Source organism: Anguilla anguilla, chromosome 9, assembly GCF_013347855.1.
Source record: "Anguilla anguilla isolate fAngAng1 chromosome 9, fAngAng1.pri, whole genome shotgun sequence".
NCBI lineage: Eukaryota > Metazoa > Chordata > Actinopteri > Anguilliformes > Anguillidae > Anguilla > Anguilla anguilla.
In genome coordinates, this window is record NC_049209.1 from 27,448,554 (window position 1) to 27,475,195 (window position 26,642).

At 45.9% G+C, this 26,642-nt stretch overlaps 2 protein-coding genes across 2 annotated transcripts in view; both read right to left on the reverse strand.

The window, feature by feature from the left end:
* Positions 1-1,565: 1,565 nt before the first annotated feature.
* Positions 1,566-15,934, reverse strand: crk (v-crk avian sarcoma virus CT10 oncogene homolog). Its single transcript, XM_035435385.1, has 3 exons — positions 15,357-15,934; positions 10,306-10,901; positions 1,566-3,641 (listed from the first exon to the last, which is right to left on the reverse strand). Exons 1-3 carry the CDS (start codon positions 15,574-15,576, stop codon positions 3,504-3,506), a joined length of 954 nt encoding a protein of 317 aa, XP_035291276.1. The 5' UTR covers positions 15,577-15,934; the 3' UTR covers positions 1,566-3,503.
* Positions 15,935-20,852: 4,918 nt separating this feature from the next.
* Positions 20,853-26,642, reverse strand: part of LOC118235053 (leucine-rich repeat-containing protein 75A-like) — a 32,592-nt gene continuing 26,802 nt past the window's right edge. The window contains exon 4 of the mRNA XM_035432021.1: positions 20,853-24,699. Coding sequence (XP_035287912.1) covers positions 23,847-24,699 — 853 coding nt within the window. The 3' untranslated portion in view covers positions 20,853-23,846. The remainder of the gene's footprint in view (positions 24,700-26,642) is intronic.

The window sequence follows — 26,642 nt, forward strand, 5'->3', positions numbered from 1 at the left end:
CTCCAGTCATCAAAGGCCAGAACCACAGTTTTTTGAAATTTTAAAAAAAAAACTTTAAATCTTAGCTTGTTCTCCGTGATATTCTCAATAAATGCTTGAACGTGTAATTGTGTAACTTGGTTTATTTCACTATGCCTTGTAAATGAAATACACAAATGTAGTAGTAATAGTGGGGGTAAAAACAAAAAAAAACCACCCCCCCCCCCCCCCCCCCCCCCCCCCCGAAGCTCATCCCTGGTTAGTCACATGTGAATTACATTATAAACAATGCACATTCTGTAATTACGTGTGTATCCATACATCTTACATACTGGTGTATATACTCATATATACTCCACGTACAAAACTGGGTCCGACAAGATACTAACATTAAAACTGAACCAGCATCCGATTTACACCTGGAATATCAGGTGCCTTGGCTTCTCTTTTAAATAATTCAAATAAACAACTGGGGAAAATGGGGGGGGGGGGGGGCAACTCCAGACCCTGCACCTTTCGTGAACTGGAATCGCCCACAAAAATAAAAGTCTCTTGACTGAAAGCCGATTGGTAAATGTTTTGTCTCACAGCTACATGCACAAAGCATGAAGACTGCATGGGCATGGAGGCTGTGGAGGGAACTTTGCGAGGTGGGATGGGGGACTGGAAAAGAGCGGGGAGAGAAACAGGGGGTATGAAGGTAGTGTCGCGCTTCCTTTCATCAACGCTCGCCTGCTCGCTGTCGATGGGAAACTTAGCCATTTTGGCCAAATTTGCAATTCTGTTGCTAGATTTTCAGCCTTTAACAGCTGTCACAACATTTGGCATCAACTGCTAGATCTATTTAAAAAAAAAAAAAAAAAAAAAGTTTAGCAAGCAATAAAAATGTAATTCCCGATCAAAGACAGGCGGCACATGCAGCAATGAAGCAGTCGTTTCTGTAGATGATCTCGCTCCGCCGGTAGTGAATTCGGCCTACAAAGAGCAACATCTGGAGGTCTGAGATCGCTGTCTGCGCTCATTTGACAGGTGTTAGGTAACCGCATCGCCCCGGCGGACACTGCGCCATCACGTGTCTGTAGAGTGTTCAGGCCGCCAGGATTTAACGTGAACACGTTTTAGTGCAAATGGAGGTTGAGTCGCTGCAAAAGGCAGGGGAGAGAGAGAGTGGGGCATACTGCACTGCACTATCCTACGCTGGGGGGGAGGGGGGGTAAGGGGCAAACGGGCGCAGGAACGCCCACCTCCCCTGTGACATCATCAAGGCCGGCGTGCTTCCTCTGGAAGGGGGGGGGAGGGCAGAACAAAGGGGAGCAGGTGGGGAGGATGAGGAGGAAGCAGAAACAGAATTCCCCTGTGCGTCAGAGCTGTAGAGAAAAGACTGTGATAAACGAGCGAGCCAGGGCGTGCCATGCAACTGGCCTGATTAGTCAGAGGGGGGGGGAGCGAGAGAGAGAGAGAGGGGAGAGCGCGAGAGAGAGAGAGAGAGGGAGGGAGGAGAGAGAGAGAGGGAGTGAGACAGAGAGAGAGGGAGGGAGGGAGACGGAGAGAGAGGGGGGAGACAGAGAGTGAGAGGGTGGGAGACAGAGAGAGAGGAGGGAGGGAGGGAGACAGAAACAACGAGGGAGAGAGAAAATTAGCGAGAGAGAGACAGTGGGAGAGGGAGGGAGACGGAGAGAGAGATGCATAAAAATAAACAATATACACAGAGGGACTGACTGCAACACAGACGTGATGGCAAAATACAACTACTAGCTCAATAACTGAAAAACAGGACTGTCTGTCGCAGGCTGGCGATGTTTCTCATTTTGATACACACAAATATATATATATATATATATACACATATATATATATATAGCTACATTTAAAATACAAAGCTAATATGGGCTGGTTGGATAGTGGACAGTGATCCAAAACTTAAGCTCTCAACAGAGTCAGGCGGTCTGCCTGGGCAGCCGCCATGGCATCACCCGCTGTGCTGTGGGCTCCGAGGGCGTCACGCCACACACCGCCCGCGCCTCCTCAGCCCGGGGAAGGGGAGGGAGGTGGGGGATTTTACCCTGGTGCTGGTGGAAGGGGGGGGGGGCCTGTGGGACGTCCTTTAGCCTCTGGCCCCGGCTCTCCCATCCTTTCCTTGGCGTCTCCTCGTCCGTGAATGTCCAGGAAGCGGTCCGGTTCCCGAGCGCTCGCGACTCCACTGCTCCCGATTCCACCCTGCGCCCCGAGGAGCTCCAACATGGCGGCGCGCCCGCCCGCTCGTAATCTCCCCCCGCGGGACGTTACCGGGGTCAGAAGGCCTGTCCCCAGCGTCCCGTAGAACGCACGTAAAACGACGAGTTAAAAAGCACAAAAAAAAAACAAAAAAAACAAAAAAAAACAAAGGACAGGGTGAAAATGTAATTTTTTTGTTTTTTAGCATGTAATGGTAAATATATATTTATATCATATTTCTATCATAGTATTTTCTAATCCACTTAATTACAAAAAAAGAGAGAACTTGGCTTGATTCAACTTGGTTTCTAAAACTCGTGGTGCAGATTGTAGTGTTGATTGTAGCTCCGAGTGGCGCCCCCCAGTGGTCGTGGTGGATGCTGGGGTGTGGATGAGGAGGTGGCCTTGCTCGGGCCGCTGTAGAGGCTGTGTTTGTGTCCCCAGCAGGGCCTCTCCCCCTGTCCCTTTGCAGAGGCAGTGAGGAGGGCTGCGGAAGGTTCGTCCGTCAGACTGTGCTCCACGGGCTCTGTGGCTGTGCGCGCTAAACGTCCTCGCTAAAAGTCCTCTAAACAGGTTAACTGTGTTTGGCGGGGGGGGGGGGGGTAAATATACACTACTGTCATCCTCTTTATAGGGTGTGTGTGTGAAACAGTACGTATGCATGATTGGTAGGCAATAGACACAATGCCAAGGAAGCAGCAGATTGGTGTTTGTGTGCACGTCTGGGAATAATAGTGTTTGTACACGTGACTTTTGGGGAATGGACAGGTTACAGATGAAGCAGGTTAACATGGGGGTGGATGCGTGTGTGCCTGCGAGTGAGAAATAGAAAGATAGGAGAATGTAAATATGCACGAGGCGTTGGGCATATATGCAATTTACAGATGAAGCAGCATATTGGTGTGTGTGTGTGTGTGTGTGTGTGTGGGCCTGTGACAGTGTGTTAGAGTACGACAGATAGAGAGAGCAAGAGGGAATGCATATATGCATGAGGGGGCGAGTATGGACACTTCTTTGTTCAGGGAACAGTCCGTTGTGGTGTTAAACACCTGGTGGATACAGGGACTGAATACTGGAATGGCATGTTTTAATAGAGGGTGCTGTTCAGCAGTCAGACCGACAGCATTGACTGGAGGGAGAGAGAACAGTGGGGCATGACCAGGACGAAGACGCATAGAGAAGACGCTAACGGCTAACGCTTAAGTACTGGAACCTGGTGCCGCAGAGGGTGTACATGTGCGTGTGTGTCTGTGCATGTGTGATGAGTGTGTGTGCAGCGGGGGGGGGGGGGGAGTCCAGGCAGGCCGATCTCAGCTCAGCTCGTCCTCGGGACTGTGCTGGTCCAGTAGCCGTACGTGTGTGAAGGGGAAATGGCCGCGCTTGCCCTTGCACTCGCCCTCCCACTGCCCGTTCACGTTGATCTTGGTCACCTTCACCATGTCGCCCACCTGCGGAGACAGCACCACACCAGGGCTTGAAGACTCTAATGCAGCCCACTCAAATTCCCCCACAGTAGTCTGCCTTCAGTGCCTTGTACTGTATTCTCTCTCTCTCTCACACACACAAGCATGCACACTCACTCACTCACACACACGGGTAGCATACGATTCAGTCTCAAACACAAACACACATTCACAAATGCATACATGTAAAAAAACAGATGCATGCATAAGTGTCAAGAGAGTGCATTACTATTCTCTGACAGGTTAAAGTCATGTGAAACACTTTGAAGTCAGCCAGGCTGAAACTAGGCTTCACTGGATGAATCAGGGGGCTGCCTGGCCACAGCTGCCCGTTGTGTACTTGGTTATTTAACATTGTTGCTACCAGCTGCCTGTCTACATGAACCACTGTTGTGTGTGTGATTTAATAATGCTATTCACAAGATCAGTTATCTTCAGAGTGCCTCCTCTGGAAAGAAATCATCATTCACGACTAGCATGCAAGCCAACGTCTGTCCAGGTTCTTCTGAAGAATGTAACAAATTTCCCCTCATGTTCCCGCCAAAGTGAGAGAATTCCCCAAGAAACATCTGGAGTTAACATTTCTGTTCCCCCTTTTTGGGTGGGTGGGGGTGGCAGCATAAATAACACGCTAGAGGCCCTAAGTGAGTCGGGTGGGTGGGCTTTACCCCAACATTCCAAATGAAAGTTGTCTGGTTAAGACATTACCCTGCTTTCCACACACAAATTCCGGCTGCACGTCGCCACCTGATCCACAAGAGGGCGCCAATGCCCAACGAAGCCATCAAGGATTCAACCACAAGGGCTCGGCTACATGTCACTGCCCTCATTCTCCAGCTCTGAAATGAGGTGAAGTGATTCACTGGGCCATTAAAGCCAGTCATATCTGGACCTGTCTCAATGTGCTGCAATGCAGAAATTGCCAATCCGTCTTACTCAACTCTTGATGCAACAAAACCAATCTCAACTCTTCAGTCAGGGAGGAGCTGCATAACCCAGATTTTCTTTAGAATTGGCACATGTGCAAACAACCAATGTGCAACCACCTGAGGCCAAAAAAAAAGGTTCTTCAAATTGATTTAAAGATGAATCCTGCTTCGCTTTGTCTTAAATGGAAAGTGAGGCATGAGTGCCATGGGGCAGGTTCAGCTAAAGCTCTATTCTTTTATTCTTTAGTGCAAAGGATGCTCCCCCATTACCCGAAATCAAAAATCCTGATCAGTGGCCACATTGGCTGGGAGTCCCGCAAGGGGACTAGGCTAAGGGCCTGCAGCCGGTGTGGACCCAGCTGCACACGAACGGCATTTGAACTACACATCATTTTAAAATTTCACTGTAAAAACAAAACAAAAGAAAACAAAAAAAAACTTTGAAATTTGAATTAACACAAATAAACACACTGACCCAAAAACGAGACTGTTAAGCTGATTAAATATTGTCAGTATGATAATATACAATCTGCATATATTCCAGCACATCCGGCCAGTCTCAGCACATTAAAACTAATTCTTCACTCAATCCTGCAGTGCCGGCTAAACACAGAGGAAATCAATCCAGGGCCTTCAGTTTTATAAACACAGTCAGATGACCTGTGTGTGAATACTTCATCAGATCTGGGGCCTGGCTGTAAGAAGGGCTGTAATCCGGAACGTGCCGTCGCCCAAGCGTGAGGGACGGCGAGCGGAAACGATATCCGGGGTGAAGCTCGGCGCACTCCTAAACATGGGGCTCGCTCACACCGACGGACAGGGAGCATGTGCAGACGCTCCCTTCACGCTAAAAAAACACGCCGTTCGCTATTCTGACAAGGGAAGCCCTCACTAATGCCGCTGTTGGAGCCATTATTCTTGTATGTACTTTTATTTTGAAATGCTTGTTTTGTGGGGACTTTTATTTTGAAATGACCACCTTTAGCCAGGTAGCATATAGGAAGTGCTTAGGGAAGAGGTGGAGAGGATTGGTGAGCACATGGTTTTTCGACCATATTGGGATGTTCTTTGTTTCACACAAAAGGTTCAGGGCTTGAATATTTTTGTTATCTGCTTTGGATCTTAATAAATTCACAAAACTCAACATTTTTGAACTCCTGTGGAATCAGTTGACTGAAGTATGCGTCGAAAATTGCCAACCCATTAGTAGCTTACAACCTGGCTTTTATTTAGAAGGCTACTACAACGTCGAAGAACCTGCTCTTGGATTTCTTCATATGCCTCTGCCACATACGGGGAGCTCCGCAGTGTATCTTACAGTAGCCGTGAGTGCAAAGGGCTCATTCATTCAGTGCTGGAAGCGCGGAACGCAGCCCGAGGCGGAGCGGCGAGAGGAAAGGGATCCCTTGGGCGCGGGGCGGGTCTGGACGTTCCGTTGGCCGCTCTGGCGTCTGTGCTTCTTTCGATGGGGTCACAACCCCACGCTCCTCAGGTGAACCACTGGGCCCGGGTGGATTTCTCGCTGTGCCTACTTAGCGGCCTCGCGCGCGGCTGTAACTCTCCTCCTGAGACTGTGCGCTCTGACCGCGGCGTTATTAGCGCTAAATGCCACTGCATTTTAACTGCAGCTCGCCCGCCTTTACGGCCTTCTGTCTGTCTGTTCTGCATGACTACATTTCATCTGCGGAAAAAATCGGCCGACTCATAACAGCAATCTTAACTTTTAAAAAATTCTGATTTTATAGTAGGGTTCAACTTTAAGGTTTTTCATACTTTCCCAGTTGGGAAGATTGGCAAAAATCTAGCAGCCCAAACTACATTTACTCTATATTTACTGTCTTACTTATCTTGTACAGATAAGCAAGACAACATGAAATTAAGAATAAAAAAAATCAGATGCTAGAATTGAATCCATTACAAAGAACATTGTCATAAAAAACTGCAGAACCTCAAGAGATATGAATTGAAAGAGGAGGATATGTGCTTGAGTCAAAGTCCATCAATTTTAATTTGAACCATTTATTGGAACAGTTACTCATTTTAACATAGCCTGATTTTTATAAGGCTCTAATTTTCTTGTTGCAAATGGTTATAAAGAATCAAACTGAAAGCGATTTGACGTGTTAACTTTGATGACACCAATTTTAAAGAAAAGAAATACCAGTAATTTACACCCAGAAAATTTGAAACACTTCCTGCACATGGGAGAATTGCAAAGACGCCATCCTTTAGCACTGACAGAAGGAAGTAAACAGAATATTCAGCTAAGCGTATATACAGGAATAAGTCTGTATATACGTTATCCCCTTCATGGCACATCCAGAATGACGATCGTTATTGGTAAGACGTAAAGGTGCTTATTAAAAGGAACACTGAAAGGAAGCAGCAGAATGCAGATGTGCCGGAAGCTTCCGGAAACCCAGTTAAACTTAAGCTGCTTATAAATAATAATGAACAACGAAAAAATGAGCCTGTCAATGAGTCTAAAAACACTACGATGCATCTTATCCTGTACCTGAGAAGGGAACATAGTTTTGGTTTCAATATGAATCTCCAGTTTTTTGGGGTTTTTTTTGTGTTTTTTTAAATGGAAAGCTTTTTTTGTTCTCACACACAACTGTAATGGCTTAGGAGCAATAAACAGAGTTTATCCCAGAGTTGTCACTTGCCTTATTGGGCATGCGGCCCAGTTTTACCTACCAGACAACTAGTTTTTCTGCCCCTGGGCCAACATTACTGTTCAATCCTGCATGGGCTATGATTATTTAACGTCTTCCCATCATCTCTGCACTGTACATTGCGAAACACTTCAACAGATCTGCATGGTGCCGCCTTACCGAATACATGCGCCTGACGGACCAGGAAGGGCCATTTCAGACAGTTTTGAGCTCAGAAACAGTAACTCCTGGGTGAGGAGCAGGTTTAGCTCAGAAACAGTAACTCCTGGGTAAGGAGCTGTTTTAGCTCAGAAACAGTAACTCCTGGGTGAGGAGCAGGTTTAGCTCAGAAACAGTAACTCCTGGGTAAGGAGCTGTTTTAGCTCAGAAACAGTAACTCCTGGGTGAGGAGCAGGTTTAGCTCAGAAACAGTAACTCCTGGGTGAGGAGCAGGTTTAGCTCAGAAACAGTAACTCCTGGGTGAGGAGCAGGTTTAGCTCAGAAACAGTAACTCCTGGGTAAGGAGCAGTTTTAGCTCAGAAACAGTAACTCCTGGGTAAGGAGCAGTTTTAGCTCAGAAACAGTAACTCCTGGGTGAGGAGTCGTTTTAGCTCAGAAACAGTAACTCCTGGGTGAGGAGCAGTAACTCCTGGGTGAGGAGCAGGTTTAGCTCAGAAACAGTAACTCCTGGGTAAGGAGCAGTTTTAGCTCAGAAACAGTAACTCCTGGGTGAGCAGCAGGTTTAGCTGAGGAACAGTAACTCCTGGGTGAGGAGCAGGTTTAGCTCATAAACAGTACTGCCGAGTGAGGAGCAGGTTTAGCTCAGGAACAGTAACTCTTGGGTGAGGAGCAGTTTTAGCTCAGAAACAGTAACTTCTGGGTGAGCAGCAGGTTTAGCTGAGGGACAGTAACTCCTGGGTGAGGAGCAGGTTTAGCTCAGAAACAGTAACTCCTGGGTGAGGAGCAGTAACTCCTGGGTGAGGAGCAGTTTTAGCTCAGAAACAGTAACTCCTGGGTGAGGAGTAGTTTTAGCTCAGAAACAGTAACTCCTGGGTGAGGAGTAGTTTTAGCTCAGAAACAGTAACTTCTGGGTGAGCAGCAGGTTTAGCTGAGGAACAGTAACTCCTGGGTGAGGAACAGTAACTCCTGGGTGAGGAGCAGTTTTAGCTCAGAAACAGTAACTCCTGGGTAAGGAGCAGTTTTAGCTCAGAAACAGTAACTCCTGGGTGAGGAGCAGTAACTCCTGGGTGAGGAGTAGTTTTAGCTCAGGAACAGTAACTCCTGGGTGAGGAGCAGTAACTCCTGAGTGAAGAGTAGTTTCAGCTTAGAAACAGTAACTCCTGGGTGAGGAGCAGTAACTCCTGGGTGAGGAGCAGGTTTATTTCAGGACCAGTTACTGCTGGGTGAGGAGCAGTTTTAGCTCAGAAACAGTAACTCCCGGGTGAGGAGCAGTTTTAGCTCAGAAACAGTAACTCCCGGGTGAGGAGCAGTTTTAGCTCAGAAACAGTAACTCCTGGGTGAGCAGCAGTAACTCCTGGGTGAGCAGCAGTAACTCCTGGGTGAGCAGCAGTAACTCCTGGTTGAGCAGCAGTAACTCCTGGGTGAGCAGCAGTATACAGAAAGTGACTCCTGGGTGAACAGTAGCACTTCAGGCTGGGTGTAGCACTCTCTGCTAGGAAACTTACTGCCACACAAAGCATTTCCTCTCCACAGCCGCCTCCTCCCCAGGAGCCCCCCCCCCCAGCCCCCCCTTTCCACTTCACACGGGAAAGTCTGAAACCAGCAGCAGCATTCTCCTGTGAGTCATGGGAGAACCTGGAACATACATGGACACAGCTCACCCAGCAAAGAGCAAGAGTGCCTTCTCTATATGTGCACCGTCCATCTGAGCTTCCGGCCTGGTCTGAAATCGCTGCTCCGACTGATCGGTGGGCAAAAAAAAAACATTGTTCCGAATCTAGAGTGGAAAAAAATGCTCTCATTTTGTCCTGCATTCCAAGCGGCAAGTGTCACGTGTGTTGAACAGACGGAAACGCCGCTAGCGTGTATGTGTGCGCGTTTGTGTCTGCGTGTCTGCATGTCTGCATGGGGGTGTGTGTGTGTGTGTGCGCGAGACAGAGCCTGAGGGCTCTCTGCCAGGGAGAACGTGCGTGGGACACAGGCCTGAGAAAGCGCAGACAGGGCTGCTTCTCGCAGGCTTCCCCAAGCTGTTTGTTACTGGAATGTGCATCCTGCTGCCGGCCCGAGGTCAGAGAGGGGGGGCTACAGCCTGGCCCAGGCCCAATCAGGTGGGGTCGCCCGCTGAAGCTTCGCTAGCTCCTACCACACCAGCCTGGAGCCGATTTATAATGCCTCAACTTAGCACCTCTTTAGATTTCATTCCTTAAAAAGCAGCTCACTGATTGGGTAAAACTGCGATAAAAATGTTAAGCCCCGTTACTGGTTTTTTCCTGAGGTTTGCTCTACAACTTCTGTGTTCGCTCATGAACAATTCACAGTTGCGTACACACTGCCGACAAAGTGAAAGATTTTCCATTGGGAATGAAGGGCACACTGGAATGGTGAAGGCCAGTCAGTCAGCTGCGACCGGTGACTTGTGCTCAGAGGTGGCCGCTGGGTCCTAATGTGCTACTCATGCGGCCGTTAATATCAAACTGCCCTGCCTCCTCTTGCACCTATGCAGCAGTTTCGCACGGATGAGGCGGTTTAAATCGATAGTGCTCCCCTGTGTTCCCCTGGCACAGACCATTCCCTGGCACAGACCAAACTGCTGCAGCTCTTCAGAAACTGACAGCACCAGTCAGCCCAATGTACCCTTTAACTGACCAGCAACCAGCACACAAAACTTCACATTCAGTTGCCTGTGGCTTTTACCCTTTGGAAGAACACTGGAAATGAAGAAACTGGAAGTTAATAAAATAAATTGTTGTCAATTCTGACCTGGACGTTGTATGTGTCATAAAATAGAGGATTCTCCCTTTCTAAGATGAGGATGATATATACAAGCCTAGGAAGATAAGCGTTTGAGATAAAATGGACAAAAAGCAGAGAGGAAAGTGGTACCTCCAGAGCGAGGGCGGTCTTGTCGTAGGCGTTGGGGACCCTCTTCTGGATGGCCCGGGCGTAGACGGGTCCGTTCTGCAGGTTGGGCAGGGGCGTGTTGACGCTGGGCTGGGCGTACTGGCCCGGCTCTCCCACCAGCGACGGCGGCTGACCCCCGGGTCCGTCGGCGCTCCCGCCCGCCCCCGCGGCCCCCGGCCCGCCTGCCGCCCCGGAGGAGCCTCCGCCGGCCGAGGTGGGGGAGGCAGGCTGGTACTTCTCCACGTAGGGCACGGGGATCATTCCGGCGCGCCCCTCCGAGTTCTGCGCGTTCCACCACTGCTCCTCTGGCTTCTCCAGCACCCGCAGGACGTCCCCCTTCCGGAAGGGCAGGTCCTCGTCATCGTTGCCCGGGAAGTCGAAGAGGGCGCGCACGTACTCGGCCTCCTCCAGCCTCTGGGGGGCGCCGGCGGACGCGCTGACGAAGCCCGAGTTCTTGGCCTTGCTGATGGGCTCGATCAGGGTAGTGGTGTCCAGGTAGTGGATCTTGTAGAACTCCAGGAGGGCAGGAAGGGCGTCAAACTCCTGGTCCCCAATGCGGAAACGCGGAGGGGCCAGACCTGGGAGGGAAAGGGAGGACGGAGAGCAGGAGGATATTCAGCACTGGAACATCTAGACACCATTAGCGCTCAATACATTTTTCTAGAATCAGGAGATTGCCATGAGGATGAGCAGAGATGGTAACATCACTCTGAAAAAGCATAGAACAAATCCACACCTTACAACAGGCCTGAGAACTGAGAACTGAGAACAATCACTATGCTAAATGACATGACATAACATAGCATATAATGACGAGAACAGGCCATTCAGCCCGACAATAACCCTTTTCCTTACTAAATTACTGCTCTGATCACCTACAGACTAGATATTATCTAACACCGTATCAGGCCTAGTCTTGATACAAATAGACACAAAGGAGATTTCCTTTGTGGAAGAAACAACAGTCTACCTGAACGAATAGTAGCAGAATACATTTTTGCTTGTATTACACAGCATTTCGGAGTCCCTTCAGCTTGCCCATTTCAGCAAGTCGATTGTTTTTCTTCTCAACTGAGCACAATGACCTGATTCTTATAAAACTTGCAACAGCTCAAACTGCTCTGGACCGGAACTGCAATTTCAACTGCAAAACACACTTTTAGTTAAAGCACACGTCACTTTGACCCTAGACATATTTAGGCTACATGTTTTACCAGACTCGATTCTGTGTCCAATCTCCATTTACTTCAAACACAGTGAGGCAAGAGGTGGTGGAGGAGGTAGTGTGGAGTAGTTAAGGAGCATGATTTGCTAACCAATTACTGCAGGTAACTTGCCTCCAAGCTTGGGTACTCCAGCTCACAATACCCCTGAACAAAGCACCTGACCAAGGTTACTTCAGTAGAAATCCACCTGTGCCAATGGACAATGTGTGTTATGCAAGAGGCCCCTGAATAAGGGCAACTGCTACAATGGAGCAAAAGAACAATTGAAAAACTCATTTGTGTAGGAAAAAGCTTCAGTTCTCAGTCAACAATGGGACTTTCGTATCTATCCTTGTACACGAGCGCAGACTCTTACCGAACTCAGAACGTTCCGCAACTCATTCGGGCCCGACTATCTCTTTCACCATGGAACAAGAAGAGGAAGAGCCGACTTGCAGCATTTCAATTTGTTCGATTTAAGTCCTAACCATTCCACCACCCTCCATCCAGCAGTCTGCCAGTACATCAATGAGGGCCCTTCTCTGTCTCAGTCTTCTCTGGCCTTGGTCAATGAACAATCCATTTCAGCAATTACATAACATGCCCTCACATTTCAGCCAGCGTTTCATATTAAAAAGTGACTGGGCCGATATAAGAAGTGAACCAAACCTACAGGTGTTCATCACTGGCCCAAAGATCAAAGAATACAGTCTTTTTTCCACAACCAATCATTCTACAAAAGTTATTTCAAATATATCTGCGATTTTGTTGAGAGAAGGAAAAACACATAGCGGTGAATACATGGCCTCTACCCTGCCAATCAGCAGAGGAGGTATTTGACAAAAGTTAAGCGTCTATCCAGGAAACCTCCGGTGAGTCAGTGCTTGTCAGGAAAAAAAACAAAAAAAACAAGAACTCTGAGGAGCAAAATCAACACAGCCTGAGCTTTGTTAACTCATGGGTCTCTAAGCTAATCTGAGAAGGACCAGTGCGGATGCAAGCTTTTCCCTCCTAGCACCAAAACACCAAATTCAGTTCAAATTCTGAGCTGATTTTTTAAAGATTCTATTAAGCACAGCAGACAGTCTGTCGACCTTTCATATTTTTTGCTTCATTCAGACGAGGAAAGCAAAGGGGATGACCGATAGAGAAGGGACCGTGGTGCAGGCCACGCCATGGCGGGCGACTGAATGCCCAGCCACACAAGGGATTTGTACACAGCTTGTGGGTTGGCCGTCCTACAGACTGCACCACATCTCGGATAAGACTCAACGCCACTGCTGTACCTGATGAACTTCGAAAGTATTTGGGCCAACTACTGCAGCTTGAAATGATACATTATAATTGTTGAATAACCTTTATTTGCTTTCAGTGGGTTATTCATTTTGGTGAGATTGTGTACCGTTTATGTTAACAGAAGACAGTTATGAAGGTTTTCTAGATAGCCACTGCTGGGTTATGAAAAGGAATCTGCCTGTTCCTTTTTAGAACCTTGCTGACTATTACTGAAATGCCTCTTCAGCCTGTTAATTTTGTGTGAATGAATAAAAATTAAAAACCTGTATGCTGCTATTTGAACTGGATATCTACCTTATTTCAGGTTCTGTTGCCAACTGAAAGGTGAGCCAAATTCTTGCCAGACATTAACCCTGAAAGGGTATAACTACACAACCCATACAGCGTGCCTGTCTTTTCATTTCACCAGCTTGACTTTCAGGGGACGACCTACTCCCTCAGCAACACCAAAACAAAATGCACCCCTGCAGCCACTATAGAGAGCAGGCAAGGGGTCTCCATTCACATAGGAGGTTCAGGATGCAATGCAGCCAAATCAGGAGGGAGCTATTATTACTAGCGATGGAGGAGAGACCTCGGGTTTGCTCTGTACAAAGGCGTCTATTTTCCGAAGCACGGACACAGCAGTGACTCAGGGGCTAGCGGTGAGGGGGGAAACGAGCACGGATGACACGCATTCCACACACACCATTGTGAGCAGTCACCCTTCTATAGTGCCAACCAGCCCATTCATGAAGTCTGTAGACTGTCCACACCCTCTCCTCTCTCTGTTTATCTAAGGATTTACCTGAAGGCGGAAATCAGTGCCGTGGCCCCACACGGCGATTTGCAGACATTCCGAGAGTTGTACGACTTTCATCTGAGTTTCCTATTTTAACAATGGCAGTTATATAAAAGGACGATAAAAACAGTGACAGACACGACCGCTTGTGCACTCAGCACCGATCGGTTTAAGTAGTCGTTGGGTGTGTGAATTACTCACCTGGAGGCAGCCTTATCAAGTGTGAATCTTAGGAAAGACAAGCTATTTGTGGAAGGGTACACCACCACACCTTGAATCTTAGTCAACAAACGCCAGCTCAAGATCAATGACTGTTTTTGTGCTAGCTATGACTGCAAAGGGGCCACAAAGAACAAAAGTGAAATAAGTTGCAATTAAAGCGGCAACATACTGTTCTTACCAACCAGTCTTAGTCTTAAAAATCGCAACACACACAGGATGACTTCGTCATGGTTTACCGTGAACCCCATTATCTGATCAGCCATATTTCATGGTGCACCCAACCTGTTGCACACACCCACACGTGTTCAATTTGGTTTAATTGTTTTGCTCATGTCGCGGTTCCACTCGATACTGAATTCAAGAAAATGCATTTCGATGGTAGAATAAGAGACATATTCCTGTCAGATTGCGCGATTGGATAATAGGATAGCTAAACGTGTTGAATTTTAGTATGTGAAATTATAGAGGAAAAAGTGTGGGGAGTTAACAAAACGGTTTATATGAGACAACTGAAACTAATAATTAGCTATACAAATACCACGCCAAAATAAAAATAGCCAAGAATCTAGCAGGAGTCAAAAGGAAGGGCTTCGGCAGTTTATCTAGCATAGCACTAACTGCCTTAGGGCACACAAAAGGGAGTGCACCCATTCATTACTGGCATCGGAAGTAAGGTAGTCTTAGCCTAAGACACCACCAATCAATGCCGCGTTCTTTTCCAAAGATGTCACAATATTCAGACTCAACCTGAAAATCAGTTCATGTTAGCCGGCTAAATTACTAGCCGGAGGTTCCAAAATTACTCTGGTCACCTTGCTAACGTGCTTGGCCATTTGGGTAGCGCCCATGCTAATTTAGCGTCTGGCCCCTTAGCCAACAACAAGTCGCGCTGCTTGCCCTCCTCTTAGCTGTGGTTCAGTGCATCTGTGCTAGAACCAATAATTTTATCTAACTTGGCAAACATTATCTTATTCACACAGGAAGCCAACTCGATAGCAAACCATGGATTGTACGTAGGCACACATTTCTGGCCTGCGCCTCCGGTACTGAAAACGAGGGACAACTAATTATTCGATCTGATTCACGCTATTTTCATCAAGACAACTTGCTGAATGTCTGGAATTCAACACCCATCTAGTTTCCAACATTATGGAACCACAGTTTAATGGCTGTCTTGTTAGCTAGTTAATAAAAAGTTTACCAAAACATCGGCTAATGATTTAGGTGACCAAGTTCGTTAACGTTGACTCACCGGTACCGATTGGGAGGAAAAGTGAAGAAAATAGCAAGATTTTAAGAAGAGCCAGTTAACTCACTAGCTGGTTAGTAAAGCGGTCGCTAGGCAGTAACGTTATTAGCTACAACATTCGTTAGATAAGCCGAATAACGTTAGTTGGCTAACGTTAACTAGCCAGCAGTCTTGGTGAGCTCACGAGTGGTCCCCGATTCTCATTCATCTTCAGTTTTGCCATTTGTACTAAAAACCCAATTACCAACTAACTTTCCCACAACCCGCACCTCCTCCTTACCTGATCCGGATTGCCGGTTGTTGCTGATGCTGTTGATTATATAATGGGAGACTTTAGAATTCTCGGAGACGGACAATACATAGTCGCCAGGGCAAGTGATCGAGTCCCTGACCAAGAATACGCCGTGTCTCTGTCCCTGGAGAAGGGAGACCGCTTCCTGGCGGCTTAGTCTCCCCCAGTACCAACTCCCGCGGTCCTCGGCGTCAAAATTACCGGCCATGGCTGCCACTCCAACACCAAGGCTTCAAGGCCTTCCTTCGCCTCTCCCTATCCGCAACCAGGATTCAACTCATACAAAAAACTTTGGCTCCTTGTGGAACACGCTCAGAAAATGCACGACATCCACACCGCCGTTTCTTAAAACTTAATTCGCAGGATCTCCTGTCAAATAAAATATTTGACGTTACACAGAGGAGAAAATAACAAACCAAAGACTAAATGTATATGTCTCGGGTATTTAAAATACAATCTCTGAAGTTCTAACAGAAACTTCAAAAAAACTGAAATGGCGGAGCTGGGAGAAAAATTGACCTCATCCACCGGATATGACGTAAGGGGGTTAGTCAAAATGAATGTAGGAGGAGTGGTCTACCGGCGCACCCATGATGAGAAGGTCGTAAATAGTGCGTTTTTCTGAAATATAAATCAGTATTGTGGATGTACCAAATGCACTGAGCATATAACTAACATATTACGTTACTCTCCAAAGTTTCAGAAAAATGCTACAATGTACTCCCCAGTTGTTTTTCTGACTACACGCCTACTCGCACCTACACACGCACACACCCTCTCATACACACAATAACCGGTTAAGAACTGTGATTTTTTTGCGCAACCAATGGCATCACACCTTTTGAACAGAAGCGTAGTTACATTAATTTATCGCCAGATGTCAGTCAAACGTAATTCACCGGGCAGTCACCAATTCGTGTTAGTGATGTCTGTTCTTCTCGTACCGAGTATAAACAACTATCAAATAATTAGGTGATTACGAATTAAGAAAATCAATAAAATATATTTTAGATAAGTATGTTTCGATAAACTGAAAAAAAATATGTTGGTGAAAAATTAATTTACTATGAATAAATACAGTGCACAAACAATTTTCTCCCCAAAACGTCATGATTTGTGCTTCATTAGCTTTTGTAAAATAATGGGACATAAGGGTATAGTTTGAGTGCATCACCACCGTGAAGAATCTTAGCCTACTAATTTAGCACAAGTACCTTACTCCCTCGCAACCCGGACATTCTGAGCCGAGCTCAGAAAAATCACGTGAATCACAATAAAGGGCCTTCTGGTGCTCATTTTTTGATTAAAATAAATGCATTCGTTTTGTATAGTTAATTCCAGGAAGCCTGGAATTCAGGATTTATTAAAAATAAAAAATAATATATATATATATATATATATATATATATATATATATAGGGGCAAGGCAGCCTGTTGACTGAAGCAAACTTCCTTGGTTGCTATCCCATACAGTAATAAACTGCAAACAGAAGGCTTGGGGATCAGAACTAGTGCAGGTAATGTTAAAACTTATTTTTCATTCTGTCATGTCCACAATCGGCCCATGGTGTGTGGATGACAGCATATACGTAGCCATGTTGGGGACAGGGAGACCCAGGCTCTACGGAGCGGTCTTGCATGAACAGAGATCTCTCGAAATGTTTAGTGCTAAGCAAGCATCGTAATGTCACGTCTGATAATCCCTGCTTTAATTAGTCGATGTCTTTTTCGTTGTTTTCTTTCTGTATACAGACCTTCAATCCGCCTTTGCCACATTTTTCTGTTTTTGTTGTTTATTTGGGTCTTGGAAAGATATAGTATCATCTACCTTTCATATGTTTGTATGCTAAATAGTTGTTAGTATTAAAATCAATAAAATATATGTTTATAATAAAGAGGATCTGTGCAGCGCCTGTTCTTAACAACAGTCCATTCATGTGCAAACTCATTACCACACAAAACTGCTGGTCATTTCTCCTTACCCGTTCGAACTCACTGTGGAAAAATCATAATCACTGTCCAACACTTAATGGGAAAAAACTTAACTGTGAAATATGGTTGCATTCTTGCCATTGTCCAAGATATAGGAACAACTGGTCATGCGGTAGGATTGAGATTTCCCCCCAAAATGCTATTTAAGGAGGAAGTGTTCTGTGTTAGGTGAATGCTATCCGAATGTTATTGAATTGTTATGCAATCGAGTCGCCCTGAAATTAAAATGCCCTTTTCCAACAAAAGAGGGCTGTTATGTGGATTGCTGTTAAACCCTTGAGAAAGGTACTTAACCTGAATTGCTTCAGTAAATATCCAGCAATATAAATTGATTGACTGTATGTGAAGAGTGTAAGCTGTGCAAGTCTCCGTGGGCACGTCTTGTAAACGTTAAAACCTATTTCCAGAAAGTAAGTTTTCAAGTAGTAGTAGTCTTTCTTTAATAGTTAAAATTCTCATTAAGCTACATGGTAAATTAGTTTTATCTGACATTTTGTGTGACAAGATAGAGTCTGAGAGTTGTGTAAAGACACCTGAGCACTCAGATGTGCCTGCAGTCCCCACCCACACACTCTCTGAGAGACAGGAGAGAAGTGGGGCAGAAGCTACTGGAGGGTCAGATAAGGAAAGAATGATCAGAATCAGTGTAACCCCAAAGCAGTCATTAAATGCCCAGCCTTACTGTGGTTTTTGGAAAAGTTGTTACAATGCTTTCCATAATTGTTCAGGACAGAGTGTTAGGGAAGACTTTGCTATGTTTGCTATTACACAGTCATTTTACAATACCCATGAGATCTTAATGGCTGTTAAAAGATTTAATTCAGATAATAGCTTGTTTTTAGTTTTACAGTTTAAGATAAATTTTCCTTCTAAGATTTTACCACATTTTTTTAAAAAATTTTATATTCCTTATATTGAGACATCCTATCAAGCATTTTTCTTACATCATTAGCATATAATTTATCTTTTTAAAGCAAATATTTGTCAAATGATGCTTTTGTATAAACTCAACTTTGCTAGTTCCCCCTCCCCCCCCCCCCCCCCCACCCCCGCACTTACCAGTACACATTTTGATTGGCAAATTTATGAAAAAGAAAACAGAAAATTTGAAGCATTGCATGTGATGAACATTTATTTGGGGATGAATTATAATGTTCACACAATGTCTGAGTTGCTGGATATGGGGTGCACAAATAAATGGCTTGTCTTTTGGCTCTTCTCTGAATCACATTTGTGGCCTACACTGTGCACATTACAGAGCTTTGATTTCCTTTTCCAATCCTCCTTCCACTGAGGCATACTGGCATTGCCCAGTCTCATGAAAACTTCAGCTCATTCAGAATGGGAGTAAAGCAAGTCCTTTTTGTTTCCACAGCAACTGTCTCGCTTGGTAACCTCCCTCTCCCCCGTGGCCTTGACAACCAGGATCTCTCTCAGTCAGCAAAGATGACCTGGAGATCTAAGATGTTCTTTTTTAAGCATGCCTTGCTATACATGTATATATTTGCAGGTGTGTTGGCAAGAACTGATATATTTGCTATTATGATTGTTAATATGTCCCCCTAAACACTTTCCCTGATTTAATTTTATGACACAAATTGACATCGCCTACTGGTTTTTACAAAGGCAAAAGACAGAGGAGAGCCTGAGGATTCATTGACCCTGAATCATGAAACAGTTTCAGAACAGTCTACATTATTGAGTTATTTTATTACTCAAAATTGACTCAGAAGCATTAAAACAATACATCAATGGCTACAACATGTGGTCCTACGGTTAACAGAAAACAGCACATTTCTTTACCACTGATTTTCATAATGAACCGGAAGTCTTTACAGGAGCATAAACGAACATTATTTTGCTCTATATTTCAATATTCAAAATTACATCCCCCTCCCCTCCGCCCACTCCACACCTGAACCTCTTTCTTCGCCATGACGTTCTTGATCCTGTGTGCTTTCAGTAGCTTATTTGCGTATAGGCACACAGGCGTACTGTTTGTGTTTGGGTTGACTAAGGGGTATGTTCTGCTCTTGTGAATGCCATTGTGGGTATGATTGCTGTTTTCTGCGCTGATTATGTGTTATCAATGCATGTGGCGGGCAGGATGTTCTGCGAGAGGGAAACATTATCCGACGGCACAGGCTCAGTGTCTGAGCACAGAAGCGCTCTGTATCTGAATACGTATTTGCAGAGGAAATGGATTAGTGAAATCCCGAATCATGAGTCTGAAGATTTTTTTTTTTAGGCCAAGCCAACTGCTCTGCTTTGCAAAAGACGTATAAGAGGGATTATTTACGGTGTCTACCACGCTCCCCAGATTAGTTTTATCGTGACTGTATTTTTCCGACAGTCTTGCCAAGGGTGAGCTACAGAACATAAATTACATAAAATATTGAACACGCACAGTTTGTGGCAGGTAAACAAATGATGGGGAGAGTAATATAATCCCTGAAGCAAGACAGGGATAATATAAATTCATTTGTTCAGCTTCTCCTTTGGTGTTTCACATGTCAGTGACATGGTCTGTCTTTCCCATTTCTGCATTTTTTGGCTTACCCCTCCTCCACCGTTCCTATTATTATATTATCTGGGGGGTGGCTGTCCTTGTCTGTAATTCAGTGCCCCCCCCCCCCCCCTCAAACCCATCCACATGCACGCATGTGCACAGACACACACGCACGCACACACACACACGCTCCCTAGTGGCTTGGCTTAGTCATGCTTCTCAGTCTTCCTCTACTTTTTCAATTGGAGTAAGGGTTAATTACAGTAATGTACTGTACAAGTTGTTTAATAATGCCACCATGTAGCTGTGCCTGCCTGTCTGTCAGGTGACAGGCTCTAATAGAATGGAGTCGGTGCATCATTAACTTCATAACCCAGCTACAGGGGTGCCCTTTATTGTTATTGGGGAAATTTGCAGACACACTCCAAAACAAAACTGGTATTTTATTCCCAGCACTCCCCCAGCCACCCACCCCCAAGCCACATCTAGAATGTGACAGTAAACAAAGAAAATGATGATGTCAACAGCGAAGGACAGGATAACTAAGACACACAGTCAGGCTTCCTTCTCATTTACCACACGACAGCAAGTCAGGACATTCCATTTTTACATTTACTGATATACTGATAGCATCTATTTTCCATTCCTGCTTAATTAATTTCTAAGACACATTTCCTTGTGGTGTAGCTCTGCTGCTACTGAGGGAGGCACAAATTCCCCTTCCTTCAACAACTACGCCAACACACACAGACACACACACACCAGAAACAAACACACACGCACACAAACACACACACAGACAAACAGACACACACCAGAAACAAACACACACACACACACACACACACACACAAACCAGACACAAAGACACCACACACAGACACACACACACACACACCAGAAACAAACACACACACACACAAACACACACACAGACACCAGAAACAAACACACACACACACACACACACACACACAAACCAGACACAAAGACACCACACAAAGACACACAGACACACAGAGACACACACCAGAAACAAACACACACACACACACACACACACACAAAGACACCACACACACACACACATACACCGTTGAAGAATTGTCCCACCAAAAGCTCATTTTGCACATTGTAAGTAATAATTTCTTTGGCCAGTTTTCAAAATGATGGAGATATATGGGTCATTTGTTGTTCAGGCAGTTTCTGCTTCCTGTAATCTCCAGCCACCAACATCTCCACAGAGACCTCTAGGTGCCGTCACTGCTAAATAAACAGGGGAAATATTATGTCCATACTGAAGGTAGTTCTGTACTATTTGTAAACTTATTGTTTCATATGATTCACCGCCAGCAATAAATTGGAAAAGGTTAGACTTAAATACTTTTAACAGTATTGTAACAGCCAACAGGCAATAAATAGCTGTAGTTTTCAGATTTGTTGAAAGGGCTCAGTGGAATATACTGTATGTTTATATGGTGTTTTGAAGAAAGATTTTTCAGAGGGTCTTTCAGGCAGTCCCAGCCCACTCTGCTACTTCAGGCTATTTTCTCTACACAAAAACTAAGCACACATGACTCCTCTCTCCTGGCAGCGCTCTGTCATCACTCCATCACTATTCAGACTCTTATATTGGGGGGGGGGGGGGGTGGGAATCAGCAGACCTGTCCAGCTGACAAAGCATGACAGCTTTCTGGACACCAGTGCTTCCTGGGCAACAAGCTAAATACAATATATCAGCACGTACTATACTGCACTGTATTGTATGTGATTTCTTTGGGGTTTAAAACAATTATTTCACTTACCCACGTATCTACATGTCCTTCCCTAATCAATTTTTCATTTTGTTTAATTTGTTCCATACACACTCAGAAGGGTCTATGTTAGGAGAAGACCAGGAAGATTAAGGGGCAGTAGACAAATATCTTGTGCTGTCAAGCAAAATAAACTATTGTAAAACTGCACCACAACTTCAAGAAGAACTTAATGCGACAAGAGAGAAACCATTTTCCCTGACTGCAATGAAATGGCGGCTACGATCTCTAGGTCTAAATGGATGTGTATCTGTGAGAAAGCCCTTGCTACGTGCTATTAACAAGAAGAAAAGAGTCAAGCAGCTTCAACACTGGACAAATAAAGATTGGGAAACGGCAGATACATATCCTTAGATCAGCAGATCGTAGTTGCCATTTCCCTGTTTTCAGTGAAACTGGTTTCTCTCTTGTTGCATTGAGTTCTTCCTGTAGTTGTGGTGCAGTTTGCTAGACACCACAAGATATTTGTCTTTTGCCTCCGATGTTATTCTTATTCTTCCCGATCTTCTCCTGTTAACATTACTGCCCAATCAGCTGGACCATTCTGAGTGTGTACGGAGCAATGCATCCGGAAATCTTAAGCTTCTTTGCAATTTCTGGCTGGGAATAACTTTGGCACAATGTGATTACTTGGTTCTGCACATCTAAGCCTAACCTAACTTCCTTTTATCACAACTTTAGTGCCTGTTTTACTTACACTACAAGCCAATGATATTCAGCTACCTGTGGTTAAAAAAAACTTAAGGTAGATCAGATTTCAGTCAGTTTAACTACCCCTCCACTTCCCACTCTGCAAAATAATTGGATAGATAGATATTCCAATAATTTGTTTAATTGTAATTAAAGCCAAAGGAGGCTATTTTGAGGACAGTCATGTCTAAGATTATTTTTAAGTGAAACACATCTTTTTGTGTTACTGTAAGTAGAAATTGGGAAAAAAATCATTTTCAATCTTTTTACTGCACATGAACAAACAATCCAATCACACAGTGCAGTTCCTGTGGCAGGCCATTGATAACAGAAGGTTAAAGTGTGCCTCTTCTGAATTTGAATGTCACAATGGACCTAAATGAAAAATAGAAGCAAACAAGCTGCAGGAACCAGCCTTAAATTAAGTGGAAACAGGGAACACGAGGAAAGGACATGATTCATGCAGTAATAAGATGACGTAGGGTAAACATCTCAAACGAAATCTAGTGCACTGTAACCACGTCTGCGTGGTCTGTGGGCACAGTACGGTGTCTCGGACACATCTGGACACAGCAGCCCCCTCCTCCCCTCCCCTTCCCCCTGGCCTCATGCCCAATGCACATTCTTACCCCAAAGGGGGGGCAGATCCGGTTCTTACCCCTGTTCTTTGTTAGACTGTGGCATGGCCTCCTCCAGACTCCTCCCCTCCCCTCCTTGCTGCATGGGGGTGGAGCCAAACTCTGAAGGTCAGGATGAGCAGGCCCCCCCACAGAACACAGCGCACCACCCTAGGCTGAAGCCTCAGCTTTCCCCAACTCATCTGATTTTTTCCCCACCTTCAAGAGCTAAGAAAGCGTCCCTCTGGACGCCTCCACCACACAATCAGACAGCTTCCCCCCACTAGGAAATGGGGAGGGATCAGTTACCAAACACTTGGGGCTGTTGGGTAACCCATCAGGAACACAGGGCCCCAGTACCACAGACTGACTATCTGTGTCTCCATGCATGCAGGTTGTCAGAACAGCAGGCACACATGCTTTTCTTAGCACAGGTGAATTAGCACAGGGTTAAACACCTTCCAGAAAGTTCCACATCCTTGATGCAATAGTGGATATATATAATCATATCTAAAAATACATATTTCATAGAATCTCAAACTATATTTATAATATACTTATTTTTAAGAATACAGTTTACAATCCTGGTGTACTAATATGGTAGTAATAATAATAATGATTTGCCCGATCCTCCTCCTGACTCCACTATCTTCTCTTCAAATGTCCACTTTGTGTATTTAATATAGACTGGGAGGGATTATATTTATCATAATCTACCATTCCATTGGTGAACTCCGGGCTTGGGCAGGTTAGGAAGGGACAGGGTCTTCTTACCATACCTCTTCTTCCTCTTCCTTTACCTTCCTTTCAGTTCAAAAATCTCACCAAACGCAGATAGCTTCAAAAAAAAGCTGTTTCAGGTCTGATCGCTTGTTGCCCAACCCTTCCCCTCCTGTCCTCCTATTGGCTGAATGTGCCCAGGGGTCTCCTGTGATTGGACAGCACAGGGGTGTTGAAATGAGCATGTTGGAATTTCCTCCTTTCCCTCAGCTTCTTCCTTCCTCTCTCCATTTCTCTCTCCTCGCGCATCATCGCCACCACCCCCACTTTCTTTTTCCTCCGCCCTCCATCGCTCCCTCTCTCCCCATGCCCCGTCTTCCCCCATCACTTCCTCCCCCCTTCCTAAAGTCTCATTATCTTGGTCGATCATCTCCACGATCCCGTGCCCCTCTGACCCTGCGTCCGACTCTCCCTCGGTGTCGGACCCGAGCTCCCCGGTGCTCTCCGTGCAGGTCCCGTCGTCCCCGGCGACCCCCGCGCCGGCCCTGCCCTCGGGCTCACTGGCCTGGCTCTCCCCGAACTCCAGGATGGTGGGCAGGTTGCCCTGCTTGGGGCAGCGCTTGCGCAGGCTGACCAGGAAAGGCTGGGGCAGGGAGAAGATGTCCACGTTGTTGCCCAGGTCGATCCAGGTGACGGCGGGGAAGCTGGCGGGGTCCTTGAGCACGTCGGTGAGGTCGCGGAGCACCGTGCGGGTCAGCCGGTTGCCGTTGAGCGCCAGGGTCTCCAGGCGCGGCAGGGCGCCCAGCGTGGGCAGCAGCAGCAGGAAGGCCTCGTCCGTCAGCTCGGTGAAGCCCAGCTCCAGGCTGCACACGCGGGCCGCGTGGCGCTGGAGGTGGGCGCTCAGACGCTCCACATCCCGCACCCCCAGCGGGATCCCCGACAGGTCCACCGTCCCGCCCGTGGGAGGGCCGGACAGCAAGACTTTTAGGCTGAGGACGAGAGACAAAAGGGAGAGAAGTTTAGCAAGACTCATCCTGACTGGTTAAACAAACAGAGCATTTATTAAATCTGAGCATTTATTTTTGGGTTGAATACCCCTACATAATTATATTATATTAATATATTACATGTAGTACTGTACTGTAAAATCAGTCTCCTCCTTTTGTCTCCACAGTTTTGAATGCCCAATCATAAGCCAGTGCTCACTGCTGAAACCTCTTCTCTTAGTTTAGGAGAGCCACACTTCTCATCACACCACAGTTTGACAGTCAGGCTCACTCACACAAAGGAGTCAAAGGATTCACTGGTTGCAGGTGTGAATGAGGTTAGAGCACAATGCCAGCTTTTCCAGGTGTGTAGTGCACTCTCACTCAGGGTTTTTTGTAGACTGGCCGGGTCTGTTTGCTGTAGGTGGCTTACAGCTCTCCGGTCTAAAAATTGGTCAAATTCAAATTGGTCTATTTGCGCTGTCAGCGGTGCCTCACAGAAGTGCTTGGTGTGTATTTGCATGTGTGAGAGAAATAGAGAGAAAGCCAAGAACCATCACGACTCGATGTTTTGATCCCATGAGACCTTGAGTGACAGGCCTCATGTAAACGCTGAAGCAGAGCTGGTGAAAGTCAGCGGCAGCAGATTGCAGCTCCACCCAGGGGCTGCTGGGAAGAAAGAGGACAGATTGTGCACTGGAGGTGGCCTGCCTATCACACGGTGGCACAGTCCACTGGCTCCGACGCTGACTTACTGAACCTGTCAGTGGCACCCTGAGAGAGTGCGCACTCCACTCCTTTCTCACTCCAATGAGATTATTACAACATGAGAACACATAAGGACAAGAATGGACCGTTAAGTCCACCAAGGCTCCTCATTTACCCACAACTGAGAGTGGGGGTTAAACCTGGTACTGGAGAACTGCAGGATCTGCAACTGCTTGTTTTCGCTTTAAAATAATAATAATAATAATAATCAAGAAAAGCAGACCAAGAAAGCAAGGTAAAGCAACACTGAGAGTACTGTAAGGCGTATGCAGTCCTGAGTCAAAACTGGATGTGAACACAACTACTACTACAAGACCTGGCAAGCTGTTCCATACATTGATGAATCTCTTTTAGGAAATCCTTCCTGGTACCCGTGTGCTATTTTACTTTTAAAGGAGAAATACATCATACAATACTTTTTTTTTGACAGCAAATTGAATTGTCCAGAGCAAATATATTGGAAATAACAACTAAAATTACAACACACAGAGCTTCTACAAATCTCCCATCCTGCAGAAATCCACCCAAATTAGTTTAGTTTAGTTTCAAGGCAGCCCCAACCTGGCAACCTGTACTGGTGACATACAGTTATACAGTAGCTGTTGTGCTATGTAGGATGCAGGAAGCATGATATCTAGACAGCCAGAAATGTACTTGCACTACTTAAATATACTAGACAATGAAAAATATGATCAATAAAATACAATAACATCAAATTAAGGTGTGATGTAACTTTCTCCATACCAACCAGCCCTCATGCGCTTCATTGGCTGTGTGTGTGTGTGTTTGTGTATGGTTTGTGTGTGTGAGTGTTTGTGTGTGTGGGAACAGTCAAGTGAGTTTTCAGAGCATTATTTCTCTCTCCATGTTAGCAATCTCTCCCTCTGGTGCCGCAGCCCAGAGACTCTTTACCCCTGCTGTGAAACCAGCTAATGAGAGGCTAGCATAGCGTGTAAACAAAAACAGATAAAATAAAAGGCGAGGCGGGGATCTCACACAGACCCCCCTTGGCTCCAGCTCAAAATCCCACGCCACGCTCGGTATCTGGGGGCAGTGAGTGAGCCCCTCCCCTCTGATTCTCCGCTCCGCCACCCCAAATCACTTTGCTGGGATTTCTGCTTTTCTCATTTGGCCGAAGGCCAGGCATTCAGCCAAAGGCCGGTTATCCATTTTGTCCG

Coding starts and splice junctions, on each gene's coding strand:
- crk (XM_035435385.1), bottom strand. CDS start 15,576: ATGGCCGGTAATTTTGACGCCGAGGACCGCGGGAGTTGGTACTGGGGG. Junction 10,902..15,356: donor CAACCGGCAATCCGGATCAG/GTAAGGAGGAGG, acceptor TTTCCCTCCCAG/GTCTGGCCCCTCCGCGTTTC. Junction 3,642..10,305: donor AGACCGCCCTCGCTCTGGAG/GTACCACTTTCC, acceptor CTGTCTCCGCAG/GTGGGCGACATGGTGAAGGT.